Here is a 17,625-nt window from a genome sequence, read left to right on the forward strand (position 1 = left end):
CAGCACATACTCCAAAAAAAAAGGTTATTATTTGATGTATACAGGCACCTGAAAATGTCTCAGACAATACTGGAGCTTCATATAGTCAAATATTACAATTAAATGAAAGTACAGTAAATAACTGTTACAGCTTGTCTTCCAAAGCCTAGTTTGGGATAGGAGACATTAAATTGCTTTTCTTGGCTAAGATTTTGTTCCCATATGAGTGAGCATTAGAATAACTGCCTATCATGTCAAATTATACTTAATAAACTTGCCAGATTCTATTTAATTCTAGTACCAGTAATGGTAAAAATTACTAGTATTATTATGGTTGTCAAAAATATCAGTACTTTATAGAGTATAACCAGTGTAATAGTTCTAATTTATATTTAGTAAAGATACTTCTATATGGGCTTGAAACAATGTGAATCTTTCTGTTGTTGCCTTTGAGTATTTGGTATTTGGGTATTTGCTACAAATACATTCATGGAGCATAACATGAAAATAAAGAATTAAGATTGTGCTTACAACTATTCATAAATCACGAATACACATATGCATGCCTCTGTATGTATGTATGAATATTAATGAAATATATCTTACAGATCTCCTTATATTTGTAGCAACATACAACTGTAAATGTCATCTTTTATTTTACAAGTCGAAAAGTTCTGATAAAACTCATTTTATTCACTCATATATGCTAATACATGAACTGTTCATTTGCTAGACATATTGCAGTTTAGGGAAAAATAGAGGTTTTGCAAATCCAAGCTTGCTGTAAAAACTATTCATATCATTAGTTATGCTGTAAGAGAAAGCAATAAGCTCTCTCAAAAAAACTATTGAGGTGTAAAGTCAGACTTTCAAATAAAGTACGCCCTGAAGAATAATTAAAGGATCTCACAGAGATTTTTAATATTTTAGTAATACCTGAGTATCTGACCTTGCAGCACTTCAGGTGTATGCTTGGTAGAACATGGTAAAAAGTGCAAAATGTTTTCATTGCTATCAATCATTGGTTTTGGTGAATCTTTGCTTTATTTTTCTGTACGTTGAACTAAGTATCCTCCACACTTTTTATTAGTTTCTCCCCTTTTCTTAAAATAAAAAAAAAATCTCATAAAGCTGTAAAATTGCACAACTTCACCTGAGCAGGTATAAATGTATTTATGTCCAAGGAGAAGAAGTAAAGCATGGTAAATATAAGTAAAGGCAACAAATGTAAGGAAGTGAAACAAATATAATAAGGATCAGTTACCTATCATTTTAATTTGTATTTTGGGGGGTTGAGGGTTTTGGGGGGTTTGTTGGTTTGTTTGTTTGTTTTAGAAAAATGAGGCTGTATTTTTAAGGAACATTTCTAGGTTCAGTCCCTTAATTGAAAGTGAGCCTGTCATCCCTCACCAGACTCTTTTGTCTTCCCTCATCCCCTTGATCTAGACAAAATTCTAACCATTTGCTAATGGAGCTGTCTTTACTGAATATTTTTGAAGGGAAAAAATCACTGTTTGAATAAGGTAGAATCAGAAAACCTGTTGTAAACACAGTATTGACAACACAATAACTAAGGCTTAGTTTTAATTTATATGTAATATTTCTACTTCTTGTAAGACTCTACCTAGATGCTTACTTTATACTTAAGTACAAAGCTGCTCTTACTTCACCACAAGAGTGTTCATACCTAGATTTTCACAAAAGACATGAATTAAAAATAAGCATAGTAATTTGTGGGCAGATGTATGATGACTAATCTCAGTCCTATATTTGCAATGCATTGCATTCCTGTATTTTCATTTTTCTTTCTGTTTTTGCATTAAACTCCAGGGGAAAGAACTGCAATAAAAATCTTTCTCATATTTGACTAATACCTTCATTGTAAATTAGGTGTTTCTTTGCTTTATGATACAATTTTTTCCATCTTAATTAACATTTAAGCCACTGGCAGTCTGTAAATATAATTTCTGAGAATAAGGTGTAATATGAATAGGAGAAAGCAAACTTCACTATGCGTATATGCTGATCGGACTCATATCCGTGTCTCAGAGTTTTTCTTCAGGGAATAGGCTGTTCGATCTCCATGCCAGTTCTGTCTTTCATCACTCCAGTTAGACCAATAACTAGAACAGCAATGCTGATAATAATACCCATCTTTTAGTACTATTTAATAGACATCAAAAGTGCTTTATCAGAAGGGCAAGCATAATTATGCCCATTTCAAAGATGGGAGGATGGGACGTACAAAGGGAGTGATTTGCAGTGATGTACAACAAACCTGTCTTGTAGATATTTCATTCTAAACTAGTTGATCATTCCCTGCAATGGTTTTATTTTATTTGACTAAAAGTGCTGAGAGCTCTGTGAAGGATGGAAAGAAAGAATACAGAGTAGTCTATGCTTTGATTCAGTTTGTCTAGGTCACTATTGTAAAGTTTAAGGCAGACCCTGGGAAAACTAACCAGCACTTCAGGCTAGATAAAGCAAAAGAGCGCCAATAGCTGATAGCCTCTGGCTCGTTAAACCTGCATTCAAGGGAGCGGAGAGTCTACACCTTCAGAGTATGTGGGATTTTGCAAAAATACCTTCAGGCTGAGGAAGTTATCCTGCTCTGTTACTCAGGGTCTACAAATCCTGAGCTATGATTCTCACAGACATCTAAAACATTGTTTTGTCAGACAGCATATATGCACTCAAGATTAATAAGTTATTACATTTTACTCACAAAATATTTGACTACACTACCCTCTAAACAATGTATAAATCAGTTACAATTAAAATTTAAAAAAAAAATTGTGAACTTTTGACTCTGAAGTTTAGACAAGCACTATTCATGCTATGACAGATACGGCTGTTATTCTGCCAAAATAAAGGGATATATTAGTAATTTACAAAGACTTTTCACAAGTTTCTTGCAGCAAATTACAGAAAGTCTTTGGGGAATTTTTTATGGTATAATAATAATATACATTTCATAGTAATAGAAAGACAATATATCCTTTCCAATCAATTGCATATACTTGTAAGTGGAAAGCCAGAAAAGCTACATTTACAGACTTGTGAAGTCCATCATGAAAATAATATTTTGCTGTACAGACAGGTTCATAAACAAGTGGGAAATGTTAGTCCAGAAATAATCCAGATTAGGCAATTTGGATGTGATTGACTTCCTGTTTTGCTACATTGACTTTATTACTTATAAACTAATTTTAAAATTCATTAATTATGTTTTTGTTCTGGCATTTGTATTTATTCTGTTGTTAAAATCATGTAATAATTTTTTTCCCCAAAATATAGAATTAAATAAATAGTATGCCTAGTTTACCTTTATCATTGATATAACCTTGAAGATGAGTGCATAGGAAAGTCAGTCTCAAGCATAATTTAGCCCCAAACTTTTTTTCCAGTCTAAACATGCAATAATTATTACCCTCTTCTTTTTTTTTTTTTTTTTTTTGGTAACAAAAAGCATATTCCAGTCTTGATTCTTTTTGTTCTTTAACAATGTTTGCAACTTCAGAAAACATCTCTTTAAATTAAAGGAGGGATACAATATTATTACCATGTCAGATTTATTTTGAAGTTTCACTAGTTAACCACTTCTTAGTTTACTAAGTTAAGGGTTGCAGCCTTCAGTGAACACGTTATGGTTCCCAGTCAAAAGAATGGCAAGTTTACTGCTTGATTAAATAACTTTATTGTTTTCCCTTTAATGAAAGCTTTTCTGCACTAGAGATACCTGCTACCATTTGAGGTGTTAAATAAAAGGATCCAAAGACAAGGAAACTGGGAATGCTGTAAAGGCAAGACATTAGTATTTTAAACCTTTATCAGGTAGACCTAAAATACATTTTAAGGAAAAAAATGATTGAGTACATCTGTAGGGCCATAAGAAACTGAACAGGGATCATGTTAAAAATACTTGGAAGTTCTTGATTGTGGAAAGAGAGAACTATTTAGTAAGATATATTTGCAATAATAAAAAGTGGAACTCTAGGCTGGGAAAAGCTCCTGACATTTAGATGTCACAGACTACAGAAAAGCATCCATGAAAAAACAAGGACGTTCTCACTGTTTGGCATTTATAGCTATGTTGTATATATTAGTAGATAGACCTATATTCAGTCATATGATTTAAGGGTTTTTTTAATTTTTGGGACTCTTTATTGTGAGAAATTTAATTTTACTGTTAGAAAGTAAAAAGTTAAAACATTAAAAAAAACCCCTAAAACTGTGCAGTTAGTAATCTTTTCCTTTGATAGGTGGCAAAACGATGTTTGTAAAATTTTTGATAAGCTAAGATAGCATGCTAATTTTATTTATATATATATGTATAACCTTCTGTACCGTGAACATCATACCATTCTCTTGCAAAGTTTGAGTGGTCTTCCACAGATGCTTTCTTCCTTGTAGATGTCTAAGAAAGATATTTCTACCTGTAAAGCATTGGTTTCTGTAAAATAAACATCATACCTTTGGTCAGGTCTACTAGTTACTTTATTTAAATAATTATCTTCTTAAGTATTTTGTAGAAACTGTTGTCTAAATTACTCTAGCATCTGTGTGCGTGACAATGAAAGTGATTATTTCACGTGTTTCTGTGTGTGCTTTTACTTGCTGTGGCACCATACAGCATCAAAGTTTAAGTATTCCTGGGCTTTGAAAAAACCAAATCTCTCTTTTGTTTGGTCTAATACAGTAAACCAATAACTTGTTAATTAGATATATCTACTGAACTAGTTCTCTGTCCACTTGAAAGGTGAATGACATTACTACTTTCTGTGTCAAAAGCATCGCGTATCTCTATATGTGTTTAAAATATGTTCAAAACGGACAGATAGTGGCACTTTTAAAAATATGATAATTTTGTATAGTTATTTTACTGTCTAGTTTGAGAAGGAGTTTGTTTTTACAAAAAGTACTACCTTGTGAAAATACTTGTATTGCTTTTAAAACAGTAAGCAGTATGTAATTATAAAAGTTGTGTGCTATCAAATTAGATATATCAATGTATATTGTTATCTTAACAAGAATATGATGCAGTGAAATTTAGGGAGTTTTGTTTGGGTTTTTTGTTAATTGCACATGTCTGTTTACTGTTTAGAAAAGAATATGTGTCCTCCAGAAAAATCGTGTTTGGGTCCATCTCATAAAGAACGGATATCATTTCGAGACCATCCGGTGCAGCTCAGCGGAGGATGGGGAGCAGGCAAAAAAAAGGCAAAAGCTTAAAAATATTAGCTGAATATTGGAGATAATTTAACTAGTTGATTTAATGAAATATGGAGAGCTGTTTCTTTTTAAGCCTGTGAATATCAATTTTTGGGTTCTCATTTATTACCAATATAAACAGTTTCAGTTAACTACATATGACTTGTTTTATTATATATGGTTGCAGTGGTTTGGATTTTTTTTTTTTTTTTTTTTGCTCAAAGTATTTTATACCAGTCAATAAGTTATCATAGTTTGTGTTTTCAATTGCTTATATGTTTATGTGGTGTAGAACGCAGAACTGTACGGTGAACAAGTTTAGACTTGCTTGTAAGAACTGGTTGAGATGTGCAAATGTAATAATGGTTCACGCTTATGTGATGTATGTCACGTATCAAACCACTGAATTCTAATTTTCTCACAAATAAAATACACGCTTGCAAACTATGTTGTGAGCTATAACAGCCAGAAATGCCATTCCTAGAGAAGTCTGTTTAGTATATTTTATTGAAGCAGCAAAAATTCACAGCAACCTACAAATGGTGGGGATGCACTTATCTTTTTTTTAGTAATATGAGAAGTCCTTTACAGCTTTCATCCTGAATTATGGTCATAATATGATAAAACAACTTATTATAGTTTTGTACTTTCAAGAACTTATAACATTTTTCTAGCAGGTTAAAGAAAAAAATTAATTTACTAAGTTCTCATTTTGACACTGTAAACCCAACTTTAATTGTTCATGTAGCCAAACTCCTTCATGTGTAAAAGTTTTGTGGTGCAAAGAGATCTAGAGAAAGAGAAGAAATACTATGTCAACGATTCATGGGTATCATCTAACTCATTACTTCTAGTGAATGCTTTGTCCGTCAACATACAGGACAGAAAATGTTCCTTGATTTCAAAGCCTAACATTATTTTAATGTTTTCCACTTTGAGGGTAGAAGTTGCTAACTGGGTCTAGTGAAGTCTGTCTTTGGTATTTCCTCATCTGTTTCTGTCCAATATTGTGAAGCCTCAACCCCCTACAGACTGAGAAAGAGGTGGTGAGGGTAATGGGCCTTGAAACTTCAGTCAGTAAAGAGCAAATTCTTACGTTGTGGCTGTTTTTAAAATGTACTTAAATTACATATGACATTATTTTGTGAGGTGCTTTTTTATGCTAAAATACACATATGACTATGGATTGAAAGCCGTTATCTTCATTTTTGTGAATACTCACATTAATTTTCAGATTAAAAGGTGGGTCATCTCATGGAAAACCTTCAGTAAATTACCTTGCTGATTTGAATCAGCATGCTGTTTTTATTATCATTTTACTTTTCAAAGGTCAGTGCAGCCTACTTCAGAAAAAATGTGTTCACCTTTCTGAAGAATGATGATCAGTGAAGGTTTCCCAGCCTGACTATAGAAATGCTGTGGTTGTCAGCAGGGTATGAAATATCATTAGATGCTGAAGTTATCTAGTTAGTTTCCTAATGTATGTAGTAGGTGTTAAACTGAATTTCCAGATCTGCTATATAATGACTTTTAAATGTCACCCTAAAGACTGGAGCTTGTGTGGTTTGAATTGTATCATCAAGGGTATAAGTTTTGTAGGGAAAAACTTTGTCAGTTCCAAATGTTTTCCACTGTCTGTGGCAGCGTGGTCAGGAAATAGATACACCACAGTGACGGGTGCATCAAAACACAAAATCAAGCAATTCGTACACTTAGAATCACAGTTCGCACAGATTATTCCCTCTATTTGTCTAGAGAGTCTATAATATACTGCAGGTCACCACTGCTGTAAATAAGAGGTATTTGTCTTTCAGATTTCGTAAATCTTTCTATATCATCTATATCTAGCTCTATATCTAAAAAAGATCTGCTGTATAAAAGTCATTATACCTGATCTCTTTTGCTTTCCAGGTGTTTCTGAATGAGAAATATCTCCAAGCCTAAATAAAATGTTTTGGCAACATTCTTAAAGGCATTTTATTTTGCAAAGAGAAAATAGTAGCTTTATAACATACAACTTACTTACTTACTAAATTACAAATTGGAGTGGCAATATTTGCTGACATGCCTTTTCAGGTTCATAATATGCTTAGTCTGCTATTCCATAAGTTGATATTGTCATGCGTAGGTTAAGTAGCATACTAGGATGATGTCTTATTATTGTATCCAACACATTTTTTTAAGAATTGCAGTGTTGAAAGTACACTGTATCTGGTCAAATATGGGTAAAAGTGCAAGGTGCGATTTCTGTTCAAACTAGCAGAAAGACCTTTATGGCTTTCAGGAATGAGGTGAAGCAACCCTAAATCTGGACAAATGCCTGGTGTTCATAGTCACACCTTATGGTATGTAAGATCAGAGGTAACACAAATGCTACACATCATGACATATTTTCAAGCCCTATCTTAGGTAACAGAAAACTGTTTCATGCTTTCTTTGCGTCTGTCTTGGGTTTGTTTTTCTTTCTTCTTCCTACCCACATGCCCTCCCACCCCCTCACCCCCAGCAACTCACATTTAGGACGAGAACATATTCTTAAAAGTAAGTTTCTCTGGCAATCTGTTCTGATGTTGGTGCAGCTGTGAGTCACAGTGACGGCCCAGCAAAGCCTGCACAACAAATCCCCAAAACTGTGTGTTTCTAGATGGGCTACTGCCTTTTTGGTGCTCCAGACCTCTTCACAGCTCTCTAGCATCATCTCCTCAGCACCTTTTTCTTTTCCCTGTAGATCCTTTAACATGAAGGAGGAATGACTTCATGTCAATAAGCTTTTTAAGAAAATCTTCCTTGGATATATGCAGCTCGAGTCTCAGAAATGCAGAAAAGCATTGATTCAAAGTTAAGAATGAAACCACCAAGATGCATTTATGCTTTGATCCTTTTAATGGGTGTCATTCACCAAATTGAATTGAAAAGCTTTCTGCGAGCTCTCCTGAATGATTCCCTGGAGTGTGCACCTTACCTGATCATCTGTACAGTAGTTTTTTAAACCCTCTGTTGTTTGAATGGTGGCTTTAGGAGCATCATTACTTGCTGCAACAGAAAAAAATACTCCCCAAAATGCGTATTCTGCATGAGAACAAGGTGTTAATGGTTCTCAGATAACACACACCTGAATGACAAAACGCCATGAGGAAATGTTTCTCACGGAATAAGGGGCAGATTTTCCTACTTCCACGTTAGGACACTCTTAAACGGTAACCGTGTTGACTCAAAAGATTATTGCTCAAATAGGTTTATTGTTTTAACAGATCTGCAAATAGCAGGGAGACAATGTATCTATAGGATAGACATTGCTTTGGTGCAGGGTGAGTTGGTGTCACTTTTTGACTTCGTAAATCATTATAATTAATTATTAATAATCCTATTATTCAAACATACATTCATTAAAGGATTGTCCCCTGTACATAATGTTCACATTTTTCAAAAACATGCCACAAGTGGCGTCCAAGTCTGGCCTCCGACACAAGGGTGCAAAACTGCCACTTGGTCTCCCACTGCAACTGTTGTACGCACTATGTGGAATATACCGGATCAATATCCTTTTGATTTTAGTGTCATATCATCATAATGGCAATGTATATTTATGGCGGTACAGTCTTTCCTTCATACACACTGAAGTTACTCCTATTAGCATTAATGGAAGCCAGGCTAATATTCTGTGGCACTGCGATATCTTAATATGCTTTTATTTAATGAGAAAAACACATATGAAAAGTAGCTGTTACCGCATGGCCCCAAAAAGGCAGGAAAGGAACTCAACCATATTATAAAAGATTGAGTAGCCTGATACCACATCTGAGATCCAAGCTGTTTGTACTTAGCTGTACTAGCTGGAAAAATAACCAACTTAGACCGGCAAACTTTGTTGCTTTGTTTATTTCTTTTTACAGTCATAAGTGAAAACCAAATTAACTAATTTTATTTTTTGTAGGAGCTGTGAAAAGCATTAGCCCAGTATAGGAATTTTAGCTAGTAGTCTGTGGAAAGCAGATGAATCACAGTCACTGCTGATTTCATCATTGCATAAGGTCTTAGAGAATGGAAATCTTGGCCCATGGTGAACTACTGCAGCACTTCTAAGAGCCTGTGTGATATATATGTGTATATATATATATATGAAAGTGGGATGCCAACTGGTCACGGATATAGCTGTGGTTAAGTAGGAATGAGACACCTCTCCTCACACAGAGGTAGAAAAATGTGCCTGGAGTAGGGAAGGAGACATAGGTATGGCCTGCAAGTAACAATATATGTCAGTCTAAAACAGCTGTTGGGTCTTGTGGAGAACTGCTTCCCTGGTTCTCAAGGTAGATGGACAGGAAAGTGCTGACCACATCTCCTTGGATCCACCCTCAAGGCACTTTCTGGGTGCCAAGTTGTGCTGAGGGTTTGTTAGCACTAAAATCCCTACTGGAGAGATGTTCATGAATTTCTATGATGGCCAATGGACAGGGACTGGGTTTTCAAATAGACTTTTAGTAGAAATATTGTGCAACTGCCCCAGACTGGCTATCCTTACAAGGACTGGAAGTTGAAATGAATGACATTATGGACTACGCTGTTATTTGCAGAGCAGATGGACAAATGGATTATTCGTGAGCACAGATGGACTTCCTCCGTTACCTTGATGACATAAATGCCTACACAACAGGTTAGCACATGCCTAGCTGCTGAGAACTAGCATTTGCTCCTCTCCTGCTCTTCATTTGAATGACAGATTTTTTTTCGTTAAGCAACCTTTTCTTAGTTTCTTAGTTGATTGATTGCTATTTATATAGCTAGGGGTTTTTTTGCGTCAAACGCTAAAGAAGCCCAAATACCCAGGTAGATGCAAAATTATTTCTGACTGAAACGCAATTGCTATGTCTTTAATAACAAGAAGCAGATAAAAACATTTTTGTATTGGTAACAACCAATGCCAATTTTGCAAAGTTAAGATGTGATAAAAAAATGTTAGTTGATAGCTGAGGGTTGAGTTATCTTTATTCCTAGCGCATTCATTTGTTAAATTACTCTTAGAGAAAGAAACCAGAGGTTAGCATTTTGGGTTTTTTCGCGAGGCATTGCTTCAAGCCTGAACGCAAAGAAGCACCACCAATTACCTAAGCTACAGCCAACGGGCGCGACAAATATCCTGAGCTATCTGTACAGGACGGCTTTTTTAGGAGAGGTCGCTATAGCTATTTAGTTAAAATTCTAATAAAGCATGAATGCCTTTATTTCAAGTCGGCTTAATTTTCTGTGCTTGTGACCCACGCTCTGAAAAGGAGAAGGTAAAAAAAAAAATAAATTCGGCTCTGTTTTCCTGTCACATTCCGGTCATTAGATGAGAGCTGTCCCTTCAAAATTGCGCGTTTTCTGCCACCATCACCACGTGTAGGACGTTCGAGAGGTTATTCATTGCAAGAACACAAGTCAACCGTAAGCTTGACTCTAATTTGCCTAATAAGTTGCCATTCGCGCGATTTAATACAGTTCTCCAGCAATTTTCCTTTAAACGACAATTTCCTTAATGTGAGAAAAGAAGGCGTGCCGCGGGGGGGGGGGGGGGGGGAAACCCAAAAACAAAAAACCAAGCACAGCTAGGCGAGCGGCAGGAGAGACGAAGAGAAATAAATCGACCACGAAGTGGTAATTTCTGGTAGCTTTTTCTCTTCCGTCGCAGTTTATTCTTAATTTGCGGCTTCTGTGAAAACTACGGCGGGGCGAGCGAGGCCGCTCCGCGCCGCTGGGGTCGGTGTCGGCCCGCGGGGGCGGCAGCGCTGCGGCCCCGCTCCGGAGGAGCGCAGGGCGAACGGGGTGCGTGTGAGATCATACGTTCATTCGTTCCCCATTTTACGAGAAAGGGCTTCGTTCTTCATTGCGGGTTCAGCCCCATTGATTTTTGTGCGACTTTTGCCTGAATAAAAACCAATAGCGAAGAGCTGCGTTTCATACAGCCCCTTCATGTTGGTGCCGTTTTCATTCGCTTTTAATTGCGGGTAATGACTCGAGAGGTCGTTGCGTTCATGTGCAGCTTGGCCCTGTGCCGGGTTAAGCTCGGAGCCTCGACCGGGGCGGTGCGGGAAGGACTTGTCCCTGGTCTGGAGGGATGCGCTGGCTGTGATGTCAAGTGCTCCGGGGGGTGACCTGCTTTCTCTTCGCGGGTACCTCTTGCCCCGCAAGCTGGAGGCGAGGTAAGGCTTCACGCTTACACCACCGCCGCTTTACCTGGTTACTCGGTGACACCCCAACCCCCCTCGCCCCAGCACAGATGCAGACAGAAATAAGAGACTTTCCTGCTGGGTCACGTTCCCTCCCCACCGCCCGTCGCTGCCTGATACCCCCTAGAACCAGGCACCACACAAACGGGCTAGGGAAAAGCTCTCTTGCGGTGAAATATGCCAGGTACGGGTTTTGTCAGGAAAAGTGAAATACTCCTCAGCCATTTGTAATACAGTGGATTAATTTTGATTGCCCGGAGTAGAAACAAAAAGAAGACTGTCTCTACCCATAGGCTGGGGGCTGACTTTATTTGCCAGTATCAATATTTGTGTGGAAAGCTTAAAATATGTTGTTTTTCCAAGAGCTGAAGTTTTAAAAGGGGAGGAGGAGGAGGCCCGTGGATGAAATATTACCAACATATCGGTTAACCACTAAGTCCTTTTTTGTATTCATCTAGCCGTTTCTGGTAAGGAGGGCAAAGAGTCTAAAGACTCGGGGATAGATGCTCCTTAATGCACGCCTGCGTTCCAAAAGATATAGGCAGCTCTCAGCAAAGGACAAAATAAGGCTGAGACTGTACAGAGCCGGGTGCTGAAAGACCGGAATAAAATTGCTCTGTGGCTTTCAGCATCGCTGAATTACACATTTTTAATCGGATCTAGCACACATCGCATTGGGGGGGGGGGGGGGGGAAGGGCAAAAAAAAAAAAAAAAAGCAGCAACGGTTCTTTCAAACGAGCTAGCCTTGAAAACCAGCAGTCCCTGTCAAAGCAGCTCAATGCATCCGTTTGTTAGTGCCTCCAACCTGAACAGGGATCTATTTCTTAGCCCCTGTCCCTTCTGCCTCACACCTTCCTTTAGCTTCGTGCTTAGAAACCAGAATGTCGACCCATATTTCACGCACTAGGAGAAATCAATTCATCTGAGATGACAAGGCAGCCCCCCACACGCTCTCCAGGCCCCTCGATACATTCAGAGCCTCGAGGTCGCTCCGGTAATGTAGCCCGTATATTTTTTTCGGAATTGTCCCAATATTAATCAAACTGCCAGCAGGGAAGACCGCGTAACTTGCAAAGGAGGGCTTTTCTTTTGGTTTGCTCGTCTGCAGAGGTGCGGTAATGCTCGGTGCTCTACAGTCAGAGCTCCGTCGGTTCGCGATGGCAGAAAAATCCAAACCTGAAAAAGAAGCTCACTAGTAGGGTCGTTGGTAAAAAAAAAAAAAAAAAAAAAAAAATATATATATATATATATATAAACCAAACAAACCACAACAAAACCCACCAGCTTTATTCAGTTAAACTTCTACACTTAAAACTCTTAATCGGCTCCTTTGGGGGAGCTCCCCCTCCTTGGAAATAAATTCCCGGGGAGAGAGGGAGAAGCAAATGTTCACCCGTAACATACAGCATAACATACTAGTGAGCTTCTTTTTCAGGTTTGGATTTTTTCTCGTAAGGCGTCTGTTTCTTTGATATGAAGAATGGTGTTTGTATTTTGCCTTGCGTGTATCTCTATAATTTGTTGGAAAGCACGGCCGGAGCGGGCAGGATTTGGATTTCAAAGAGCAGATCCAGCTGCTGGAGCACAAGCCCGGCTCGGCTAATTCAGCCAGCAGGTTTGTCCCCCCCGTAAAGGCGGGGGGGACACGGGGGGGACACACACAGACGGCTGCTCCGGGAGGAGCGCCACAGAGGAAGGCTGTGCCTGTCTTTGCGATGTTCCCGAGTGGAAAGCCGGATCCTAGTCTTAGACGAAGTGCGGAGCAAAAATCGGATCCGAGAAGCACCTTTAGGAGCAGATCTCTCCTTCCTGATAGTGCCGAACTGCACGGGGCTTTGAGTCCCGCGGCCCAACTTTCAAATCCTTTCTAAACTTGATAAGGGGCTACAATAGCAGCCCGATAAAGCGTAGATTAAATTCCTGTAGGATTTGTTTTTATAGTACATATGTAAGTAGGATTCATTATAATTTGAACTAGATCAAGATAAGAGATTAATGCTTTTATAGAGCATCTCTGCTGAGTTTTCCTATGGGGCTAAGATTAAATCCACACACTAAATATTATCTCATGCCATTTTGTGTTGAAGGAAACGTTAGATGGTTTAAGAAGAGTCATTACGTGTTGCAAGCAAAAAAATTGTCGAGGTTCGCCCAGCTCTGACAGCAATCTCGCTTTCTAACGGGCGGAAAGGGACGGAGGAATCTGCCCATTCACCAGTTTCTTGTCTTCCCCCTGAATACGCCTTTGAGGTACATGAAATCTTCATTTTATCTGTGCAGGTGTCATACAGGAAACCTCTCAAACAGCTGAGGTGCTGTCAAAACGCCAAACTGCAGGAACCGTGAAATGATTGCTGTCGTTACGTTTTGGCTGGTTTGTGGACAAAATCTGGGAGCGTCCGAACCTGGAGTTTGGCTGGGAAAGGCTCCAGGCTCGGGCCCAGCGTAATGAGAAACGACACATCGCTTTCCCTGTGTGCACCTCCAGCAGATGAGCGGGGCTCAACGGGCTCGTCCTCTGCCCACGCAGAACTAACATTAAATTACCGAGTAGAAAAGTAGTCGATTTGCTCCTGCACTTTCACTTATCTCTGAAAATACAGAGCCCAGGCTTTTGGTAAAGGCACACAATGTCAATTAAACACTTCCACTCCGAGCGGAAAATCTGAAGGCTATCCACCTACACCACAACTGATTTTTGTTTGTTTTCTTAGGTGAACAAAACCTGCCCTTTAGGAAGAAAGTTCGTTAAACGGGGCTTGGATGGAGATCCGAAGCACAATCGTTACTTTTAGACATTAGGATAGTGATGCTTAACATATTTGAAAAAAAAAAAAAATAAAAAAAATTTTAAAAGGTCTAACTGTCCCCAAAACCCAACCTCTTTCAGTGTTCATTGAGATGTATTGCACGTTTTTTGCTGGCAGTAAGAATACTTCACATGATTCTTCTCACAAACAGGATGTCTGGAAAATTATACCTCAGCCAAGCTAGATTTTGAATCTGTAATTTGCAATTTGCTACATTCTGCTGGGAAGGAGATGTGGAGCGAGTCGCGGAGTGTCTTTTTACACCTTCTCTCGCCTCGGCAGGTCAGGTCGCTCGTTGCCAGGACCGGGCGAGGGATACCGGGGTACTCCTCTCTCGGAGGGTCTCTCTGTAGCCTAACTCCTGAACCGACCTAATGCAATAAAATCTCTGGGTCTGAACGTGAAATGAGCAACTAGGTAAAGCCTCAGCAAAGAATGCAGAAGGCTTGTGGAAATATTGAACCGTTTGAGCACCTGTTTTTCGAGATAGCCACTTCTCTTCGCATTTCATGGACCTTTCTTCCTCCCGCGGCTGGTGGGGTACTCGGTCTCCTTCAAGGAAACGCATCACTCCCCTTCTTCCCCTGCTGCAGCCCCCACTCGCCCTTTACTGAGGGGGCTATTTCCCCGCGGGAACACACAGCTCTCGTCTTCATAGCTTCCCCTGCCATTTTCACGCATAACTAGAGTGTGTAGACGTGGAAGGAAGCGAAGAATACCCCCAAAATTCGTTTAGCCCAGTCCCAGGTAGCGCTGATTTCTTCCCATTCAGTCTCTAAATAAATTTGGTGTTCTAACTTTTCTGGAGTGAAGAGAAGTGTTGGTGTAAAATAGATTAAAAAAATTTTGAAATATCTTATCTGTGTCCTGACATCCATAGTTAAAAATCGATACTAGAAATGGGGAGGAGGGAGTGGGAGATGGGGATTCCTGGGCATTTGGAAGGAGATCCTCGCCTGTATTGATGTTGTTCTCACTTTATTTAAACCAACGCAAGAATTTGAGGAGAACTGTTAAGGAGATTCTTCAAACATGCGGTAGCACCGTTTCGGCTGGAAACTGTCATCCAGAGCAGCAGCGGCAGCAGCAGCTGAGGACCCAAGTAATGACCACCCTGCCCAGGGCGGGTTGTCTCTACCCTGCGGCTCCGGCACCGGACTCCCACATTTCTTTTCCTAAAGCACTTTTCGGCAGCGAGACGCTTGCAATTCATGCGGGATCCTCATTCCTGCGCTCAGGTCTGTAACTTCTGATCTCAGGAAGGGGAGGAATGCGAGGGCGGAGGACGGAGGACGGGGGGGGGGGGGGGAAGGCAACCCGCCTTCCCCGCAGGAGAGCCCCGCGGGTGCCGAGGCGGGGAAGCCTCCCGCGGTGTGCGCTCCCGGCTTATCTCAGGGGACAGGCTTCCCCCGAGGAGCTCCTACGCGCTGCAGGGGCGAGCTCCTTCACACCACCTCTGGTCACGAAACGTCTCTCCATCACACATAACACCCTTTCACAGAAGGTTTAGGAGATACTCCATCTCTGGAAACACAGCGGCACATCTGCACGCAGCTCTTAATAACCGGGCTGCCTGGCGGAGGGAATCAGTCCCTGAAGAAAGATGCTTTTCAAAGCTGTCTCACCTCAGCACAGGATTTTTTTTTTTTTTTTTTTTTCTTTTGCCGCCTTCTCCCTCGGGATCTGTCCAACCACTTTTAGAAGGTTTTAGCTCGCTGAAGTCAGCTTTCTGTTTTCAAGCTTTTAAGGAGAACGAATGCCATACGTGGCGCCAATTCTCCCCTAGGTTACATCTCTCCTTCCCTTTGAAGTCAGCCGGGTTGCACAGAGGTAAATGAGAGCAGAATTTGGCCCCTGGAGCTAACAATGATGTGGAGCCACTCTGATTTTCTTTTATTTATTTATTTTCTGGGAAGGAGGGACAGATTTTTTAAGATCCGGTTATAATTTGTGTCGCGCTCTAACTTTAACACTCAGATATTCTAAGGGCGTATATAAATCACGGTGCTAATCTCGCCGGGGAGCGCTTTGCAAAGACGGGGCGAGAAAAGCGAGTGGAGTCACCACCGGGGGTGCAGGCTCTGCGGGAAGGGTCTTTATTTCTCAGCGGAGCGGGGAGAGCGGGGGGAAGAGCACAGAGGACTCGGCAGCCTGTCCCGAACCAGGTCCCCAGCCGAGGCCGGCGCTTCCACCGCCCCGCGGGTTAGCCGCAGCCGCCGGGGTGGCCAGGTCCGCCCGGGAGGGAGGGACGGAGGGACGGAGGGACGGAGGGACGGAGGGACGGAGGGAGGGCAGCTGCGGCGCTGCCGGGGTGCGCGGCCGCCCGAGGCCGCCCGGCAGGGAGCGAGAGCCGTCGCCGCCGAGGCGGCTCTTCGTCGCCAGCGGGACACGCGTGTCCCCGCGGGTGGGCAGCCGCGCTTCCCACAGCCCCTCTAGAAAAAGCCCTGCTGCTGCTGGAGCTCTTGGTTTTTTACGGGCACGTGAGATGCTCCTTGTCCTCGGCTCCCATGGAGTTTACTAGCTGCCTTTAAAGAGGGACATTTATTGGGATAAAAGTGGATTGCAGGCTGCAACAACGTTGCATGTGTCTTTCATTTAAAAGACACCGAGAGCTCTTTTTTTTCTCCCTTTTTTTTTTTTTTTTTTTTTTTTCCTCCCCCAAGGCATTTAGTGCTTTTAAGGCATAAACAAGCTGCCGAAACGCCAGCACACGGAGATGCGAGCGGCGGGGGCGGGGGGCAGGGAGAGGATCTATTTTCCCGGATCTGGAGCAGGCGTTGCTCCAAAAGGTGCAAGGAGGAAAAGCTTCTTCAAGAAAAGTCCGGGGCCGGGTCCTGCCCCTCGCCCTGGTAAGGCAGCGGGCTGACCCTCGTCGCACCTGGCCGCGCACCGCGGACATCGCTCGCCCTCCGCAACCCCTTCCCCTTCTCCCGGGAGCTTACGGGAACCTCTTCCACCTCTCCCTCCCCACAGGCGGGCAAAGCAGCACCCCCATCCCCGTAGACACCCCCAACCACACCGAGTCCCCGAGCGCCAACTCTGCGCTCTCCCCCGGCGGGGCCGCGCATCCCTGCGGGGGTGGCGGCGGGGGCCGGCGGGGGCCGGCGGGGCAGCCTTCCCGGGCTCCGCGCCTCCCGCAGCCCGCAGGCCGGTGTCGGAGGCAGGTAGCGCTGGAAAACGGGACGGAGATGCGGCGGTGGCAGCCCTGCCTTGCGGGATGGCAAGGAAGGGCATGTTGTGCGTGTGCGTGTGTGGGGTGATGCCCGCAGCTACTCGACTGTAGCTGAAACAAGCATCCCTCACTTAGCTACTCCTTTCTCCGCGAAATACCAGGCTAGAGACCAGCTGAAGAAGAAGAGGAGCTGCTCGCCGGGAAATACACCAGACCTGAAGTGGCCTTCTCTTCACCTTTGGCTGG

General features: G+C 41.6%; 1 protein-coding gene across 3 annotated transcripts in view; it reads left to right on the plus strand.

Moving 5' to 3' along the window:
* Positions 1–5,654, plus strand: part of LRRIQ1 (leucine rich repeats and IQ motif containing 1) — a 116,990-nt gene extending 111,336 nt beyond the window's left edge. For all 3 annotated transcript variants that reach the window (XM_075747954.1, XM_075747964.1, XM_075747974.1), the window contains one exon: positions 5,084–5,654. In XM_075747954.1, coding sequence (XP_075604069.1) covers positions 5,084–5,211 — 128 coding nt within the window. In that variant the 3' untranslated portion in view covers positions 5,212–5,654. The remainder of the gene's footprint in view (positions 1–5,083) is intronic.
* The last annotated feature ends 11,971 nt before the right edge of the window (positions 5,655–17,625 follow it).

This window comes from Balearica regulorum, chromosome 1 (assembly GCF_011004875.1).
Source record: "Balearica regulorum gibbericeps isolate bBalReg1 chromosome 1, bBalReg1.pri, whole genome shotgun sequence".
In the NCBI taxonomy this organism is placed as follows: domain Eukaryota; kingdom Metazoa; phylum Chordata; class Aves; order Gruiformes; family Gruidae; genus Balearica; species Balearica regulorum.